The sequence below is a fragment of the Cynara cardunculus genome (genome assembly GCF_001531365.2).
Source record: "Cynara cardunculus var. scolymus isolate 2C chromosome LG 16, CcrdV1, whole genome shotgun sequence".
Lineage (NCBI taxonomy): Eukaryota > Viridiplantae > Streptophyta > Magnoliopsida > Asterales > Asteraceae > Cynara > Cynara cardunculus.
In genome coordinates, this window is record NC_037543.1 from 1,709,806 (window position 1) to 1,727,625 (window position 17,820).

At 36.7% G+C, this 17,820-nt stretch overlaps 3 protein-coding genes across 4 annotated transcripts; 2 read left to right on the forward strand and 1 right to left on the reverse strand.

Annotated features, from left to right (window-relative positions):
- Positions 1 to 744: 744 nt before the first annotated feature.
- Positions 745 to 3,239, forward strand: LOC112529271 (probable phospholipid hydroperoxide glutathione peroxidase). The gene is made up of 6 exons (XM_025140468.1): positions 745 to 1,031; positions 1,964 to 2,040; positions 2,436 to 2,497; positions 2,591 to 2,709; positions 2,798 to 2,965; positions 3,059 to 3,239. Exons 1-6 carry the CDS (start codon positions 783 to 785, stop codon positions 3,089 to 3,091), a joined length of 708 nt encoding a protein of 235 aa, XP_024996236.1. The 5' UTR covers positions 745 to 782; the 3' UTR covers positions 3,092 to 3,239.
- Positions 3,240 to 4,185: 946 nt separating this feature from the next.
- LOC112529189 (glutathione peroxidase 1) lies at positions 4,186 to 7,811 on the forward strand. 2 transcript variants are annotated; one of them, XM_025140314.1, is made up of 7 exons: positions 4,186 to 4,344; positions 5,673 to 5,749; positions 6,207 to 6,268; positions 6,733 to 6,851; positions 7,021 to 7,188; positions 7,566 to 7,645; positions 7,693 to 7,811. In XM_025140314.1, exons 1-6 carry the CDS (start codon positions 4,291 to 4,293, stop codon positions 7,596 to 7,598), a joined length of 513 nt encoding a protein of 170 aa, XP_024996082.1. In that variant the 5' UTR covers positions 4,186 to 4,290; the 3' UTR covers positions 7,599 to 7,645; positions 7,693 to 7,811. The 2 variants fall into 2 exon arrangements, with proteins under 2 accessions (XP_024996082.1, XP_024996081.1); XM_025140313.1 differs by having other exon boundaries at positions 7,566 to 7,811.
- A 172-nt stretch (positions 7,812 to 7,983) lies between these two features.
- Positions 7,984 to 11,468, reverse strand: LOC112529188 (AT-hook motif nuclear-localized protein 5-like). The gene is made up of 5 exons (XM_025140312.1): positions 10,400 to 11,468; positions 9,416 to 9,483; positions 8,856 to 8,987; positions 8,514 to 8,675; positions 7,984 to 8,386 (listed from the first exon to the last, which is right to left on the reverse strand). Exons 1-5 carry the CDS (start codon positions 10,977 to 10,979, stop codon positions 8,279 to 8,281), a joined length of 1,050 nt encoding a protein of 349 aa, XP_024996080.1. The 5' UTR covers positions 10,980 to 11,468; the 3' UTR covers positions 7,984 to 8,278.
- Positions 11,469 to 17,820: the final 6,352 nt, after the last annotated feature.

Consider the following 17,820-nt stretch of genomic DNA (forward strand, 5'->3'; position numbering starts at 1 on the left):
ATTGTCCCTGCTAAAAAATCTTTATTATCGAGGCTTTAAATAATGACATACATGACATGTAACCATCTTCGGTCATCTGTATCTTGATATTGTCTGCGTTTATCCATCTCTGGACTCACGGTTCTAAAACGCGTCTGATAGAATATGTATCCAATCTCTTATAAGATAACATCTTTTATCCTCCCCAACTGATCTTAGATCTCACAATCCACCCTCCCTGAAGCCAAACGTTATCGCTGACAAACCAGTTCGGTCCCCAACTCCAATACCACTTATAACAACTCAAGTCCAAAACGGTATACCGACATAATAACTTCGAATTCAACTTGAAAACATCTGTAACCTCCTTATCAGTTATGTTTTAGAACCCCAGTCAAGTTGCAGATAAAGTTGACAATATCTGACATGGTTAGCGGTGATTTACATGACAAGTTTAAAATCTTGAAACTAAGGACTAAAACTGTAAACACTTCAAACCCCAAAGGGTGATTTTATCAAACATTCAAGCTAAAACACCAAGATGCTTTGCATTCACACCCATGATGATTCCAAACTGTTAGATCATCCAAACACCCAAATCTCCACCGTCCAACCACCACCTCGCCGGCTCCATACCGCCACCACCGCCACGTCATCACAACCCGAATCGGCCACGTATCTAACCCCATAATCACACACATAAACAATAGCAAAGAAAACAAAGGAATCAAACAAAAAAACCACTCGTTTTTACCCTTTTCATGATTTCTTCTTTCACCACTGTTATAAATAAAGCCTCCTCCATGTCGTCTCTATCAGTTCGAGTGTTCCATAATCTCATTGCTCAAAGAATTCTAACAGTTCCTTCAAAACCCCTCTTGAATTCTCTGAAAATTTCATCGATTTCTTCAATTTCTCATCCGATAGGTTCGAAAAGATCTTGGTTTTCCACAAGATTCTGTGGTGCGAACAGAACGCCGGTGGTGGGTTTCCAATCAAATCGATCCATGGCCACTCAATCGAAGCAATCGGTTTACGACTTCACCGTTAAGGTCTGTGAACTTCGTTTTATCTTTCGTTTCTAGGGTTTTTGAAACGATTTTTGTCGATTAAAGATTGTGGGTTTGTGGGAAATCATGTGTAGATGTACAGATTTGAGATTGATCTCGTTATTCTGTGTTTTTTGATTATGGGTTTTGATGGATGGATCGTCACTTGAAACGGTGAATGTAGTGAAAGCAAGCATATTCATATTGTGAAGGTTACAGAAAATAAACCCATTTTGAGCTCGTTCCTAATTGCCTAAGCATATTCATTTGTGAAGGTTATTGAAAATAAACCCATTTTTAGCTCGTTCCTAATTGCCTAAGCATATTCATATGTGAATGATATTGAAAATAAATCCATTTTAAGCTCGTTCCTAATTGCCGTCGGACTTGTAGTTCGGTTGGGGGTGAAACGAATTTCTCAAATACACCACATGTTCAAGTTCGAATCTTGTGGAAACGGGCTTGAACCCCTCCGCTAGCCTCGGCGAATGAGTCGCTCTGAAATGCCCCGCCCCACATGTGGTTCCATGTGGGGCGGGGCGGGACGGAGTTGCACGTTATCAACCTTTTGCTTAAATTTCGTATCAAGAAAAAGATTTTCGAATACTATCGTTAGCTAACTTGTGGGTTAGCTTGGGGCTTCTAATGAGCGGTTCGAGTCATGCATTTGGGGTTAGTCGAGGTGCGAGTAAGCTGACCCGGATACCAACGGTTAGCAAAAAATAACAATTGGTATTTTGGGTATAATCATGGGTTATCACCCGTATAAATCTTTTATGTAAAACAGCCTCGATATCGGTGGTAAACGAGCCTCTAGCGTAGAACAGTCTGCCCCGTGAAAACTTGAGAATGCACCGAGGGTTAGATTCTTAAATTCAGTTCTATATAACGTCAGTAAGCTAAATGTCCCCGTTTTTCGGTTCGTTTTCTTTCAGGACGCAAAGGGTCAAGATGTGGATCTTAGCAAGTTCAGGGGGAAAGTCTTGCTGATCGTTAACGTTGCATCACAATGGTAAGCTATAAGTTTGCTGTCGGTTTATGTTAACAGCGAAAAATGTAACTTTTTTGAGCAAAAGGTTGAACACTGGCAACCCCGAGTGGCCAAACACGGAACCCGCCCCCTAGGAACCACATGTGAGGGGGCATTTCTGAGCTGACTCAGCGGCTGAGGACAGTGGAGGGGTTCAAGCCCGTCCCCCGCATGATTCGAACTTGAACCTTGTGTATTTGAGCAAAGTCGCCCCGCCCCCTTGCCAACTGAGCTAAACGCCCGAGGGGCAACGAATATAACTTTTAGCACCGTCTTTCTTGTTTTTAAGTTCTTTTTTGAACCTTTTTTTGTGTACCTTTCTTGATGAAGAACTTGTTGACGAGTTCTCTTATTTATCGAACGTTTTTGTGATGCAGTGGCTTTACGAATTCTAATTACCCCGAGCTGACAACTTTGTACCAGAAGTACAAGGATCAAGGTCGGTTTTTCCCGGTGCTCTCGAGATCTCCTCCGTTAACGCTTTTGGCTTGTTATCACTCGAGTAATCGTATCCGTCTTTGTGATTTTGTAGGTTTGGAGATTCTTGCGTTTCCGAGCAATCAGTTTAACGGGCAAGAACCAGGAAGTAATGAAGAAATTCAGGAGTTTGTTTGCACTCGCTTCAAAGCCGAGTATCCCGTCTTTGGCAAGGTCGGTGTTACATTATGAGACGTGTGTATAGATCGTTTCAGCTACTTTTACCAAAAATGGCCTAATTTGGGAAGCTCGATTAATGTAGGTTGATGTGAATGGCAAAACCGCCGAGCCCTTGTACAATTTCCTCAAGTCGAGCAAAGGCGGGCTTCTCGGCGACAGTATCAAGTGGAACTTCACAAAATTTCTAGTCGATAGAGAAGGGAAGGTCGTTGATCGTTATGCTCCCACCACCACTCCTCTCAGCATCGAGGTAAAGCTCGTTTCATAACACGATCTTTCTAAAATCGACTCCCCGAAAGCAAATTTTGAATGAGTTTTTGTTTGGTTTTTTGGCTTATTGCAGAAGGATATAAAGAAGCTGCTTGGTGTTGCTTAAGTTCCGTTCCCCCGGGCCTCGATGTGCGCTTCTGCCATATTAGCGATAAATAAGCGCGGGTATCGATAAGATTTGTTTCAAGCGTTTTCGTGTGATCTATGTTTAAATGACGTTGTATTAATAAAATGACATCTTACGTGTTTGTTCTGAGTTTGTGTTGTCGGCGTACGGTTTTGTTGCTATCAGCCAACTTATCGGCCAATTTCCCAAATATAACCATGACCATCGAGTTCGAGTCTAGAGTTGACTACGAACTACATTCACAATAACCGATAATTGAAATCATGGACGATAAGCGACGTTAACAATGACCAAAAGTTGAATCGGAATATAGCATTTTATTGAACATTATTCGTTATGCTGTCTTTGATGTCGTGAAACCGGAGTTAAACCGACCATGTCACCTTCACCCATCCCCAGTCTTTTCGGGGCATCCGATGCGTTCACAATGTTATTCGGACATGACGGTTGATACGCATGTTCAGTGTCGTAACCCATGGTCGAGTCCCTCGTCGACCACCTTAGCTTTCATGCTCTTCCTGCTTCCGTAAATCGTAATGGAATTGAGGCACCGTTTTCCGCTGTCATACCAACCTGTCAAAAGAGCCACCATGCTCGTCTTGGTTTGATGGTGTTATGTTAACTCAAGCTCGAGCCGATAGCCCCACGACTCTTCGTTTTAAGTTTGACTCGAGAAAGATTCCGAGTTCGATTTTAAACTCGGTTAAGCAATGGTTTGTTGCAGAATGATTAAGTGGTCATAATGATTAAGAGGCTCTCATGATATATTGCAAAATGAAATATAATTGTTTGGTAATTATGTACAATGAAATTAAGGCTCTTAATGGTTAAGAGATATCCATGATACAAAATCATTAAGAGGGTTTTAGAACCATTAAGAGGCAATCTTTTTTTTTTGTCAAACAAGATTCATCTTTTAACGATTTAGATGCTACATCTTAATGTAACTATTAAAAAGTAAATAAACAACCTTATATTTTTTATAAGTTTTAAGAAAAAGGTGAAATTTGGAATTTATTCCCCAGAATGATGCGACGTTTGGAATCGGAGCCACCAATGCGAATATTATTAGCATCCACCCATTCGTCTTTCAATTCTCCAAAGACTTCAAATATATTCGATCGTCTTTTTGTCGATTTCAACTCAATTTCTCTTCAATATTACACCAGCGATCATCCATGGCTGCCCATTTCACTCCTAACAACAAATCACTCGCCGATTTCACAGTCAAGGTTCAATATTGCTAAACCCCACCCCTCTCTCTCTCTCACTATATATATTATATATATATAGATATAGATATAGCTGTTCTTGATCCTGAGTTCTGTGTACTGTTAATTGATGTCTGATGCCAAATTCATATGGGTTTTTTGTAATATTAGTTATAGGGTTTTATCTGGTTAGAAAATTTCGATTGAAAGGTTTCAAAATCCATGTTAATTTTCAAGTTGAAAAGTAGAACTTTTTGATACCCAATCTTGATGATGAGCTTTCTTCCATGTTATCGAAGTGTGTGTGCACCTTTAGGGAACTACTTCCATTTGTGGGCGTTAACGTTTGCTAGATTTGGACCATTTCTTCTTGATATATATGTTTGTACTTTTTCTTCTGCACGGCTTTTATGGTGTCAGAGATCAGGACTCGACATTCTGGTACAATTTGTGCCTGTTTGGCTTCTTTTGTAGGGGGCGTGATGAATCCTAAATTGTCTTAGACTTGGACTATTTCTTGGAACATCCGTGCTTTTTTTAAGAGTAATCTAATGGGGTGCTTTTTTGAAGAGTAATCTAATGGGGTCCACATATTTTTACATGGTATCATAGCTGATGACTATACACTGTTTGAACAATTTGTGCATGTCTAGGCTCAGTTTGGGGGGGGGGGGTTTGTTAGAGTCCTACATCAGTTAGACTTTGATTATTTCTCCTTCATATATATATATAGAGAGAGAGAGATAGAGTTTGTTTCAAATACAACCCGTCGTATTTGTACAATCAATGCAACCTAATAAATTGAGATATTTATGGAAATGATGAGAGTTCTTTTATTATGATTTGAATATATATGGAAGATGAATATGATTTATTAATTATGATCAATACTTTATATTAGGAAACAATGAAAACTTCTATGAAATCACATATTAATCAAATGAAATGGACGGTTGAGATTGAGTTGTATTAGTTGCACAAATGTCAAGGGTTGTATAATAACCAACCTCTCTCTCTATATATATATATTTGAACCTCTATTCTCTCCACAAGGGCTCTGTTGAAGAGTAATCTAATTGGGTTTCACATATTCTTACATGGTATAGAGCTACGGACTCGACACTCTAGGATAATTTGTGTCTGTACAACCTCTGTTGGAGGGGGCGTGTTAAGAGTGTCCTACACTAGCTAGACATCAACATTTCTCCTCCATATATGTTGGAACCTCCATTCTGTCTTTAAGGGATCTTTTGAAGAGTAATCTAACGGGGTTCTACATATTCTTATATATAGGAAACAACTTCGTTATCTTCACCTTTTTTGGTGACTCGTTGATCAATTTGATGCAGGATGCCAAAGGAAACGATGTTGACCTTAGCGTTTACAAAGGAAAAGTTGTACTTATTGTGAATGTTGCCTCCAAATGGTATGCGTTCTTCGCTATTCTTTTTCCAAACATTCTTGCAGTTGTTTTACACGTTCACGATAAAGAATCAAGCTCGTGTATATAGAGGCCCTGCGGTATAACAAGACTATAGATACTTGTATCCATCCAGGGGCGGATCCCGCCTTTAAGCACGGGAAACGCCCCCTGTCAAAAACCAAAAACCTTTGTTGACTAGCTTAAATTTTCTATGTTCACCCTCGTCTTACATGGTTTTCCCCTAGTCCCATATGGCCATATGCTTCCCTCCCCCAAGTCCCATCCAACGTGCCCCCATCCCATTAATTTTCTGGATCCGCCACTGCCTGTATCAAGACTATAGTTACATTTATCAAAATTATAGATCGACTGTACGAGTAATAAATAAAACAAAATATAAAAATTCATACCATGCTCAGCTATCACAACATGCACCTTATTTGTTGGTTGTTTGTGGCAGTGGGCTTACAAATGACAACTATGCTGAATTGAATCAGATCTATTTGAAGTACAAGGACCAAGGTTTGTAAGTTTATGTTCCATTTTTTCAGTCATGTCACTTCAACAAACAAAAACCAGATCAAATGATCCCAGTATATCTCACAGAGACATATAGCGTCTGGGGGTAGAATGTATGCAGTTCTTGCTTCTATTTTAGATGATAGAGAGGTTGTTTCAGTAAAGACCCCAAGTTTGCAAAACTCGCTTAAACGTTCAAAGAATCTTTAAAATGGCGTTTTTGTTATAACCATGGTTTCTTACACCTTTGGCTTGATTCAAGAACGAAGTTCATGCAAAGTCTTTTTTTGGGGGTAACCGTGGGTGTCCAAGCCAGTTTGCATGCACCTTGACTGATCCCATGGGACCTGAATCCCTGTGGTCTTGAAGATACTCGAACGGGCAACTATGGGAGGGAGGAGCCCCAAGACCTGATCTTTATTTGTCGGTTGAGCTGACCCTCAAGGTTTGATCTGTATGAATGGTAGGTTTTGAGATCTTGGCATTTCCATGCAATCAATTTGGGGCTCAAGAGCCAGGAAGCAATGAAGAGATTGTAGACTTTGTTTGCACCAGATTCAAATCAGAATTTCCCATCTTTGATAAGGTAAAATCTAAACAATCTAACATGAAAAAATGACTTATCATCAGTTATTCATATGTGAATGATGAGAATGCTGTAAGCTGTATCATCATGAGTTTCGAGTTTGAAACAAGAAAAGAGGGGAAAGAACATGAAAAAAGAAGGCTGAATTTTGATGCAATCTTTGACACAGATTGATGTGAATGGTGAGAATGCAGCACCGCTGTATGAGTTCTTGAAGTCGGGTTTCTATGGAATCCTTGGGGGAGACGTTCAATGGAATTTCGTCAAGTTCTTGGTCGATAAAAATGGTCAGCCCGTTGATCGTTATTATCCCACGACTTCACCTCTCACGATCGAGGTAAAAGCCAGAAATACCCTTTTAAACAAGGGCAAAATGCAACAAAGTTTGTATTGATTTGATTCTGTTTTTTACCCGTTTTGACCGATAACCTACCAATCTCGTAACATTTGATGACGTGAATGTAAAGCATATGGACCTTTCATGAACACTTATTTACGTCATCAAATGTTACAAAATGAACATATTACCGGTCAAAATGGGTAATAAAAAGGAAATGTTGAATTTTTTTCGTTACATTTAATAAGTATAAAACTTTGTGCATTTTGATGAATTTGCTATTTAAACAACGAATTTGGTTGCTTCTGCTGATCATCATCATATATTCACATGTGAATGCTTGATTTTTGATAGCTTTTTGTTTGTTTCTTTTACAGAGGGACATTCAGAAGCTCTTGGGTCTCCTATAGATTTCAAGATTTCCACATGCCAAATCTTTTGTTTAATAATGGCATTCACATTCGTTGTAATCCCAAGTCAGCTAAACTCGAACCATTGTCATTTGTTGTAGTCCTACGTCAGCTAAACTCAAACCATTGTCGTCATCTCTTGTAGTTCCACGTCAGCTAAACTTGAACCATCGTGATCTGTTGTAATCCCACATCAGCTAAACTCGAATCACTGTAATCTGTTGTAGTTAGCTAAACTTGGACCACTGTAATATGTTGTCTCACATCAGCTAAACTCGAACTACTGTAATATGTTATAGTCTCACATCAGCTAAACTCGAACCACTGTAATTGCTCTTTTAAACGGTAATCTACTGGAGTTTAAACAATTTTTGAACAAACCCAGAAATGAACATTAATCCAGCCTTAAAAGATGAGAATTTTTAGATCCAAGATATGAACTCAGTTCATCAAATGACACTAGCTACAGATGGGCAATGGTGCATCTCAAGATTACAGACGAATCAAAAGAAAAAGTTCTACAGCTAAACGAACAATAAAAAGATGTTGATTACAAATACGTTAAAACACAAAGCCCATCGATAATCTACAGCATAAGGAGAGGCGGCTTGCACGATTTCATTTACAATACGTTCTTCGTATGATACAATTCTTCAGTTTCCGCTTGTAAAAGATGGCTTCTAGTTGAGCTGAACTCCGGGACTCTTTTCGTCTCCCGAGACCGGTTCTGTCGCGGTCTTTGCCTTGGAATTATCTCCGCCACCATACACAAAACTACAAACCACCACCTGCCGAAAGCGAGTTCTTTTTAGAGGAATCTCTTTTGGTCGCGTTATAACGTCTCACGCAAAATTTCGTGGCAATTCGACATGATATGAGCGAGTAACGAAAAATTATACGGGGTGAAAATGATACCTGTACTAGGCTCGATGCAATAAGTTTGCCGCCGATCGCACCGCCAATGACTTGACCATCCGCATTACAGGCGGAAATACTAAGACTACCGGTTCGGTTACGGGGGTTACCACTTTCCGCAAGTAGATAAGAGCCCGATAAGCATAGTATCTCGAAACGTCCCTATAGATGCCCACAAAAAAAACTTACAATGAGACAAGCCAAGACTCGAATTATTTGGTGAGCCGAGCCCGAACGGTACCCAGGTTATCGTGAGCGCAGGAGGTCATTAAAGGTGCGACGTGTGCGTGAATATTGTTGTATATAAATATTATATACTTAAAAAAGACCAAGTGATCCAACCTCATACGTCACGGTCCCACCAGTAGACGTAAACTGACGTAACGTCAAGGCAGAAACCGAACCGTTGCCCGACAAAATGCACAAAGCTCGTTGCCTTTGTTGAGCAAATGAAAGTATCTTTTCTGAAACATCCTGCAACATACTTTCACAATAAGCTTTCTCAAGTAGATCAATCGTTTAGTTTGTCCCAGAATAAGTGTTCACTTTCAAAAGTAAGTATCTACTTTCCCATTCTACCCTTAATTTCATTACTCTCTCTATTATTAAGGGTAAAATTGTCATTTAGTTTATTAAAAAGTATAATAATTACACATTTCTAAACGATAGTCGAACACTTTCATAAAGTTGTGTTTATTTTGATAAGAATCTTGTTCTCAATTCTACCCTTAATCAACAGACGGACAAATTCATGCTCCGTCTATTATTAAGGGTAAAATTGTCATTTAGTTTATTAAAAAGTATAATAATTACATATTTCTAAACGATTGTCGAACACTTTCATAAAGTTGTGTTTATTTTGATATCGAGGGTGTATTGGTTATAAAAGACTTATCACGTACCTCTCCAACCGATATGTGGATGATGTGAGGTGTGAAGGCCGATCCTGCGGAATTATGCATCCATTCACCTAAAGAAAGAAAATGTCATTTGGACAAGAAAACGACGGAAAACCCTCCAAGGAATGAAAAAGATTATTCAATTCTAAAATAAAAGTTACGTAAACCAAAACCAAATGAACCCAGTATCTCCAACCCGAAGGTAGGGTCTCAGGGTATGATATTTACCTCTGTCCCAACAGACAGAGAAAAGCAGTTTCCAAGATATTTACGACTCTTACCCACTACCCGTCTTCTAACGCCCAAACAAAAAGCAGCAAACACATTAAGCAAATACGAAACCACCAAATCAACTAGATTTACGATAAGGGTAACCAATAGCACACTAACAATAGCATGCCTTTAACAACCCCCCCCCCCCCCCCGAGCCCCTGAGGGCGTTTTTTTCAATGTCTCTCATAATGCAAGTTATTGAAAGCTATACCGTACCCGGAGGTGAGGTCTGGGGTAAGATGTACGCGTGTAGAGTGGTTGTTTCCATAAATACCCCCTCGATGACTTTAAAAGCCTCATGATTCACACAAAACGGTGTCGATCCAAAAAAATATCTAAGCGTGATATTAAATATAACAACCTTAATTATAAAAAGTATGGTTTAATCTAAAATGACATACAAGTGTACCACCTAGGCCATTACTGAATCGCCCCCGATAGAACGGGGAAGTGGCACTCCCTAGGCAGCTAGGCTAATACTAAATCCGCCCCCGCCCCCGGGTATACCGCATCTTGCCATAAGCAAGCGAAACCAATGCCTTAGGGCATCTATGATGAGTAACACCAAATCTTACACGATTTCCACAAAAACGATGTAAAATTTGGTGCAAACAGAAATTCCTCTAACAAATTATTGACACGAAACAATCTACATATCATCCCAATGACACAAAAATCCAATTAGAAATAAAGAAAGCAACTTCAAAAACGTACCAACGTTTGCAAGGCGTTGCTTCCGTCCACTACCACGAGGCCGACCTCTCTTCTTTTGTGGCGGCGGTGAGCTTCGGTCATGCGAAGCTGCCGTCCCCATCCCCGCCCCCGGGGATACGGGCGTTAGCCCCAATGCCATATGGGAGCCATCAGGGGCGTACTTTCTTGGTCTTCCTCTTTTTTTCTTTACAACAGACTCACTCCCACTTCCAGGGTTAGGAATAGAAACTCCACCACCACCACTGACATCATCATTTCCACCACCACCACCTCCACCTCCACCAACATCATCATTGCCACCACCACCATTTCCACCGCCCCCACCACCACCCATGTTAATGCCATGAGGGAAATTGGGAGATGGGTTATGTTCCATATGAAATGGAAGACCCATTGGGGGGGCTACCCCTACCCCCATATTGCCATGACCATGGGGGGCTAAGTTAGGGTTTGATTGAGTCTTGAAACCAGGTGGTGGAAGATGAAACCCACCAACTTGATTACCCGACCCGGCATTTGAACCCGACCCACGAAACCCTCTATTGAGATAAAACGATGGCATACCTTCCCTTCCATCCATGCATTTACCCACTAATCTTTCACCCACCCCCAAAATCCAACCAAAAAACACTAATTTCCCTCAACAAAATCAACCCTAAAACCCAAAATTGACCACGAAACACAAGAGATCAAAGAATTTAAAGAGAAACCCACCAAAATTTTACGAAATTTTAACAAGGGTTTTACATGGGTTCGTCAAGAAACAACAGTGGCTGAAATCGATTTTGAACACAGAGAAAAGTACAAGAAACTAAAAAAGATCACAACTTTTGCCCCAAAAAGAATTGAAGCTTTTTACGAGGTCTACTCTACACGAAGAAATCATAGACCAAAAAAACAGGGTTTTGTAATCGAAAGAATGCAGAAAAAGAGAAGCAATTAGACGATGCAAACCTGTGTACGACGATGAAAAGGGTGTGTGTTTTCGCAAGGTGTGTTTTGTGGGTGTGAAAAGGAAAAACCCTAGATTTGAAATTGCAGATGGAAAACGATAAAGGAAAAGGGAGTTTCGGGAAAGGGAAAGAGGAAGGAGGGTAAAGACAAAAGTGAAACGGGCTTCGGGTCTTTTGAATTATAAGTACAAAACCTTTTTTTTTCTATACACTAAGTTACGGTTTTAGTCCCTATAGTTTGTTAACAGTTGCAACTTTTGTTCAGTGGTTTTAAAGTTACTGGTTTTCGTTTTTATAGTTTACAGTTCGTTTGTACAGAACACCGACTAACTTGACCAATCCAACTTGAGATAACCCAGTTCAACTCAAAGCGAAGCTGCTCGATATATAATCGAGTTGTAAGAAATCTAAACCATAAATATTGGGTTAGAGGCAGTTGAATGTAGTTCGACTTTCAGTAGTAGCCAGGTGCATGGATGGACCTACCATGGTGGTTACGGTGGCATGTGCCACCGTATTATTTCTCCGTCGATTGGTAAAAAAATTTAGGTTCATGAAAGGTGTAACTGTATTAATCTGTTGTGTGCCACCGTATGTATTTTGAAACTACAGTGAGAATATATTTTATAGGGTAGAGTTGGTTTGCAAGACTTTTATTACACTCAAGACCCAAGTTCAAATCTTGTTAGTGTCATTTTCTTAGTCAAATAGTGCAACCGATTGGAAAAAATTCCGTATATTTGTTTCTTATAGTCAACCGGTGCCACTGTTTAAAATTTTTTCGCTATAGTTTTTTTTCTTATAGTCAAATGGTGCCACCATTTGAAAAAAAAAAATTTGGGTCCGTCCCTAGCCAGGTGTCCTTGTTTTCCTCTTTGAATTGCCCTATTGAGTAAGGGTTGGGTCGGTGTTTGCAAAAATGTCGAGCCGACGAGGTCAGGTATCAGTAATGGCAATGGAAAATGGGGGAGTAGGACATTCATTGTGCTAGTGGAATGATCCAACTGGACCTAGTCAGCCTGAACCGTTTTGTTTTGTAGTTCTAGAGGACCCTGAACAAGAAGGGGTAAGATATCAGATATAGACACTGTGAAACTGGAAGAGATTGCTCATAATGAATCTTAACCCAACTTTATACTTTCTTGTACCATGGATTTAATATAATTGTTAAGTCGTGCATTAATATATGTACATTAGACATTAGAGCAACTCGTAGTCAGTCTCTTCATAACTATATCACAGTTTCAATCGTAATTTTATTTTGATAATTGTATGAATCTTCAAGTTTCTTTTTTTGAGTTTGTTGCTTGTTTTAGTACACTTGTAACTTTGAATACATATATTTTTCTGTTGGTTTTTGTTACTGTTTTTTGAATTGTGAGTTTGTTGCAGCATGTTATGACAGCCTAAGTAACCATATCTCTATATATTATTAATATATATAGGAAATGGAGTGTAATTATTAACCTTAATATAAAACGTTATGCATATCTCTTACGTAATTGTTAGTCATATATATATATATATATATATGTGTGTGTGTGTGTGTGTGTGTGTGTGTGTGAGTGATATAATGCAAACCACCCAGTTTTTACAAACCGTGCAAAAACTCTCATCCGTCAATTTCATTTTAATTTTATGAAAAAATTTCATTAAACTGTTTAAACTTGTGAAATTGTTTTATATAATATTTTTCTTGATGAAGTTGTTTCATATATGGTTATGAAATTGTTTCGTATAATACTTAATGAAATTTTAATGATATTGTTTCATGTATTTTTTTAAAATTAAAATATTGAAGATGATAATATTCATGAATCATGATTAACACCCTTCACAATAAAAATGATTAATCAACCTCTCATAATTACAAAAAAATAAACAAAATGAAAAATTATGATTGGGTGAATGAGATTTGCACGGTTTGTACAAATTGGATGGTTTGTATTTGATCGCTCATCTCTTTCTCTCTCTCTCTCTCTCTCTCTATATATATATATATATATATAGAGAGAGAGAGAGAGAGAGAGAGGAAGTTTACCTTGCAAACCATGTTATTTGTATAAATTGTACAAATCTCATTCAACCAATCGTAATTTTTTATTTTTTTGCAATTATAAGAGATTGATTAATCGTTTTATTGTGAATGGTGTTAATCATGGATATTATCATCTTCATTATATTAATTTTAAAGAAATACATGAAACAATTTTATTAAAATTTCACAGATATTATATGAAACAATTTCACAAACATATATGAAACAACTTCATCTAGAAAAATATTATATGAAACAATTTCATATGATCAAACAATTTTATGAAAAAAATTCATAAGATTAAATAATAAAATCGATTGATGAAGATGATTTGCATGGTTTGTACAAATATGGGTGGCTTGCATTTGATCGCTCCTCTCTCTCTCTCTCTCTCTCTCTCTATATATATATATATATATTATAATTTTAATTTTACTTCATTTAAACATGATAACTTAGCTAAATAGTAAAATAACGTACCAAAGTTTCAACACGATCAATCCAACCATTAACAACCCTCATGTTCCGATTGGGTCGGGTTGTACTTTTATTTGAGTTGGGTTCTATTGAGATTCTTTTCAAACTATAAAATTGACTTGGATTGTTTAAACACCTTCAACCTGACTAACCTAACATCTGTGCGGGCAGCTATTTTGGTCCGTGAGTCTAACTCCTATTCAGTCCCTGTAAACCATTTTTATACGAAGGATGAACAAGAAGAACCGTAAATTAAATGGACAAAAAATAACAATGAACTATAAAGTATAGGGATAAAAACCGTAATTTAAAAAAATTACGGGATAAAATGATAACTTGCAACAAACCACATGGACTAAAAGTGCAATTTACTCTTTTTTATAAGAATAAAAAATCAAGAAATAAAGGAGTTGCAAAAAGTCATCAAAGGTATTATCATTGTCAAACCTTACACATTTAAAATGTTATTTTATTATGGGGAGTGCTAATGGCATCCCCTTTCATGTCAGAATCGGGTCATTTAAGTATTGAGAATGTAAAAAACATGTATTGATGTTGATGTGTGTGAGGAATAAATTCATGGATAAAGGTGCATTAAGCAATGCATGGGGGTGCATTTAGTCCACCCCTTTATTATTGGTAACAAAAATTATATATCGAACCACGTGTTTGATTGGTTTGAGTTTGACTCCAAAAGTCAAAAATATCAGGAGGTCTCATATTCAAATTCAAAAATAAATAAAAATCTTCTTGTGGTCATGAAGATTTAAATGCGATGACTTCGGACAATCTGCAAAGCAGGTGGTCGTCCTGGGATTAGTCGGTTCACATAACGGGTTGGATATTCAGGTTAATAAAAAATTATATATTGAAATATTTTCTTAAATTAAATATTATGTTTTTTTTTATCTTATTTAACATTTACATGTAAAAAATTAAGTAGCAATTAATGATACATGTTTTTTGATTAACCTGTATATCCAATATGTTATATGAGTCGACTAATTCCAAGGCGACCACCTACTTTGTAGGTAGCCTGGAATTATCGCATTTAAATCTCCGTGGCCACAAGAGAATTTTTATTTCTCCTTGGATCTGAACCTAGAAACTTTAGGCATTTTTGACTTTTGGAGCCCAAGCTCAAACCAATCAAGACACCATCCTTGTGGTTCAATTACTGATACATTAAGAATTATTATCTGATGGTCATTCAATTACTGATACATTAAGAATTATTATCTGATGGTCATCTACAACTGAAATAAAAAGAAACAGATAATGAAATCGGGTCATGCATACAAAATGCGTGCATATAAAAGAAGTCCAACGCTTTGATTTCATAGTGCTTTGATCTAATAGGTTTTAAGTATCTGATTTTTTCTGTTGTTAACTTGTTATCTTGTTACTGAGTGCTAATCATTTATGTTTAGACGTATACGATTACAGTTTTTTTAATCTAGATTCAATATTAATGGTCTGTTTGGCTAATACTGAGGAATGAAAATGAAAATGACAGAGAATGAAAATGAAAATGACAGAGAATGAAAATGGAGATGAATTTTCACTCCCCCCAGTTTAACCCGGAATAAATTTTGGGATTCTAGAAAAATGTGCCCATTATATTATAGAATACAAACAGTTTCTTTTCTTTTCATTCTCATTGATTACCGCTTAATACCTCTAAACCAAACACCCCCTAAATTGCACTGATTTTTCGTTATTGATTTAAAAAAAAATTACATCTCTTTAAACCGACGAGTACATAACTGGTATATTTTGAATTCAGTATTTGTATAAAAATTATAAATATGTAATTGTTGTTTTTTTTATTAACCTGGATATCCACCCGTTATGCGAGTTGACTAATTACACGACGACCACCAGCTTTGCGGGTAGCCCAGAGTCAACGCATTTGAACTTCCGTGGTCACAAAGATATTTTTATTCCTCATTGGATTTGTACCTATACCTCCAGACACTTTTGACTTTTGAAGCCCAAGTTCAAACCAATCAGACATCACCTTTGTGGGTTTTTTTTTCCAATATTATGGTTACATAAAGTTAGGACATTTAATATCATATCCATCAAGAAAAATTAATGTAAATATTTTAATATTGCTAAAATATCACATATTTTCATGAAAACAGTCTCTCTATTTGTTGGGGTTGAGATTTGTTGGATTCATTTGATCTGATTGTTAATAAAAATGTTATAAAAAGATAAGAGCAAATTGCATTAAAAAGTAACGTACCTTAACTTGATTCCTACTTTAGGTAACGTATTTTCAAAATTTCAATTTTGGTACATAAGATTTAAAATTTAAAATATTTAAGTACCCAGGTAACCAGTTGAAGCATTGACGGTTATCATGCTGATATGGCGAGTGATGTGGTATCCAACTCAGTATTATTTGCTGACGTGGTTAGTGACATGAATTTTTTTAATCTAAAATTAGTCTTCAACCGGTTACCCGGGCACTTAAATGTTTAAAACTTTATATCTTAGGTACAAAAATAAAAGTTTTGAAACTACGTTATTCAAAATAAAAATCAAGTTAAAATACATTACTTTTTCATATAATTTGTTCAAAAAGATAACAGTGAAATAAATAAAGAAATGGGGTGGTTGGGGTTTGAAGAGTAAATGATGGTGGGTGCTTGAGTTAAAAAGATGCATAGTGGGGAAGTGACTATATTGTAGTTGTAGGGCATGATACCCTCTTGTCTTTGGTCCTTTTGTATAAATTTTTTGTTATCTGTTTATTATTATTTGTACTGTATTATAAAGTATTTAACAAAAATTCTTAAAAATCATTTTTTATGCATAAATTAATGTTTATTTGTATGTTACTTAAAATTCAAGATTACAAGTTAATTATGCATAAGTACAACTTATTAAAACTTCACGTTTGAATTCGTGCAACTAACTGCGGATAAACACAATCAAATACAGGAAAAACATCTCGTTTTAAATATATAAAATCTAAAATATAATTAGGATAATTATTGAGTCTTTAACATAATACTTAATTATTATCTTTATAATAAAAATATTATTAGATTTAAATTAAATTACTTCGTTACTAAACCTAAATTAAATTATAATAAAAAATTGAATTAAATAAATTACACAAAAAACAAATAACTTTTAAATAGTTAATTTGATATTAATATCGATATTTTTCTTCTTCAAAATTTTACGACATTTTCGAATTTATATTTTATTAAAAAACAAAAACATTATCGCTTTCTCAAAACCATATAAAACTGTATTACATCGACATAAAAAATAAAAATAAAACGAAACATTGAAATCGAGATATGTCTCGATGTATTACACGAGTACCATTCTAATTAATGTATAATGAACATGTTTTAAAAGGGTACATAACTTTATAATACAGATATAAAAAACACAGCTAAAAATTAAGAATAGATCTTCATCATTTAACGAGCTGGTTTAAACCAACTATATATTATGAGGGACCCACATACCTAATACTTTGGTAATTGGTTTGAGTTTGGTACAAAAAGGGTTGGTTCCTTTTGCATGTGATGGGGGGTTAGAATTAGATGATGTAGATTTCAAGGGGCCCTAAATGCATTTGTAGGTCAAGTGGTTCACCAACTGGCCCCATTCAGCCAAAAAAAGACCATGGTCTTTATGGTTCTAAAGCTCAAATAAGACATTGTTCCATCTTTGATAACATTAGACTCGGATATCAAAATAACTGAAACAAAAATCAGGGAGATAAGACGATACTGATAAAAATACTGAATTATGTATGTGAAGTTTTGTCAAGTGAAATGGGGGTAACGAGAGAGTCGCAGAACTGATGGTGTTGAACGGGGGTGGTATTTTTGAACCAAACTAAACCAACCAACATGTGTACCAACTGTTACGATTAAGTTGGTATCAATTACAACTGGTTGGTAATAACCGTACAAATATGT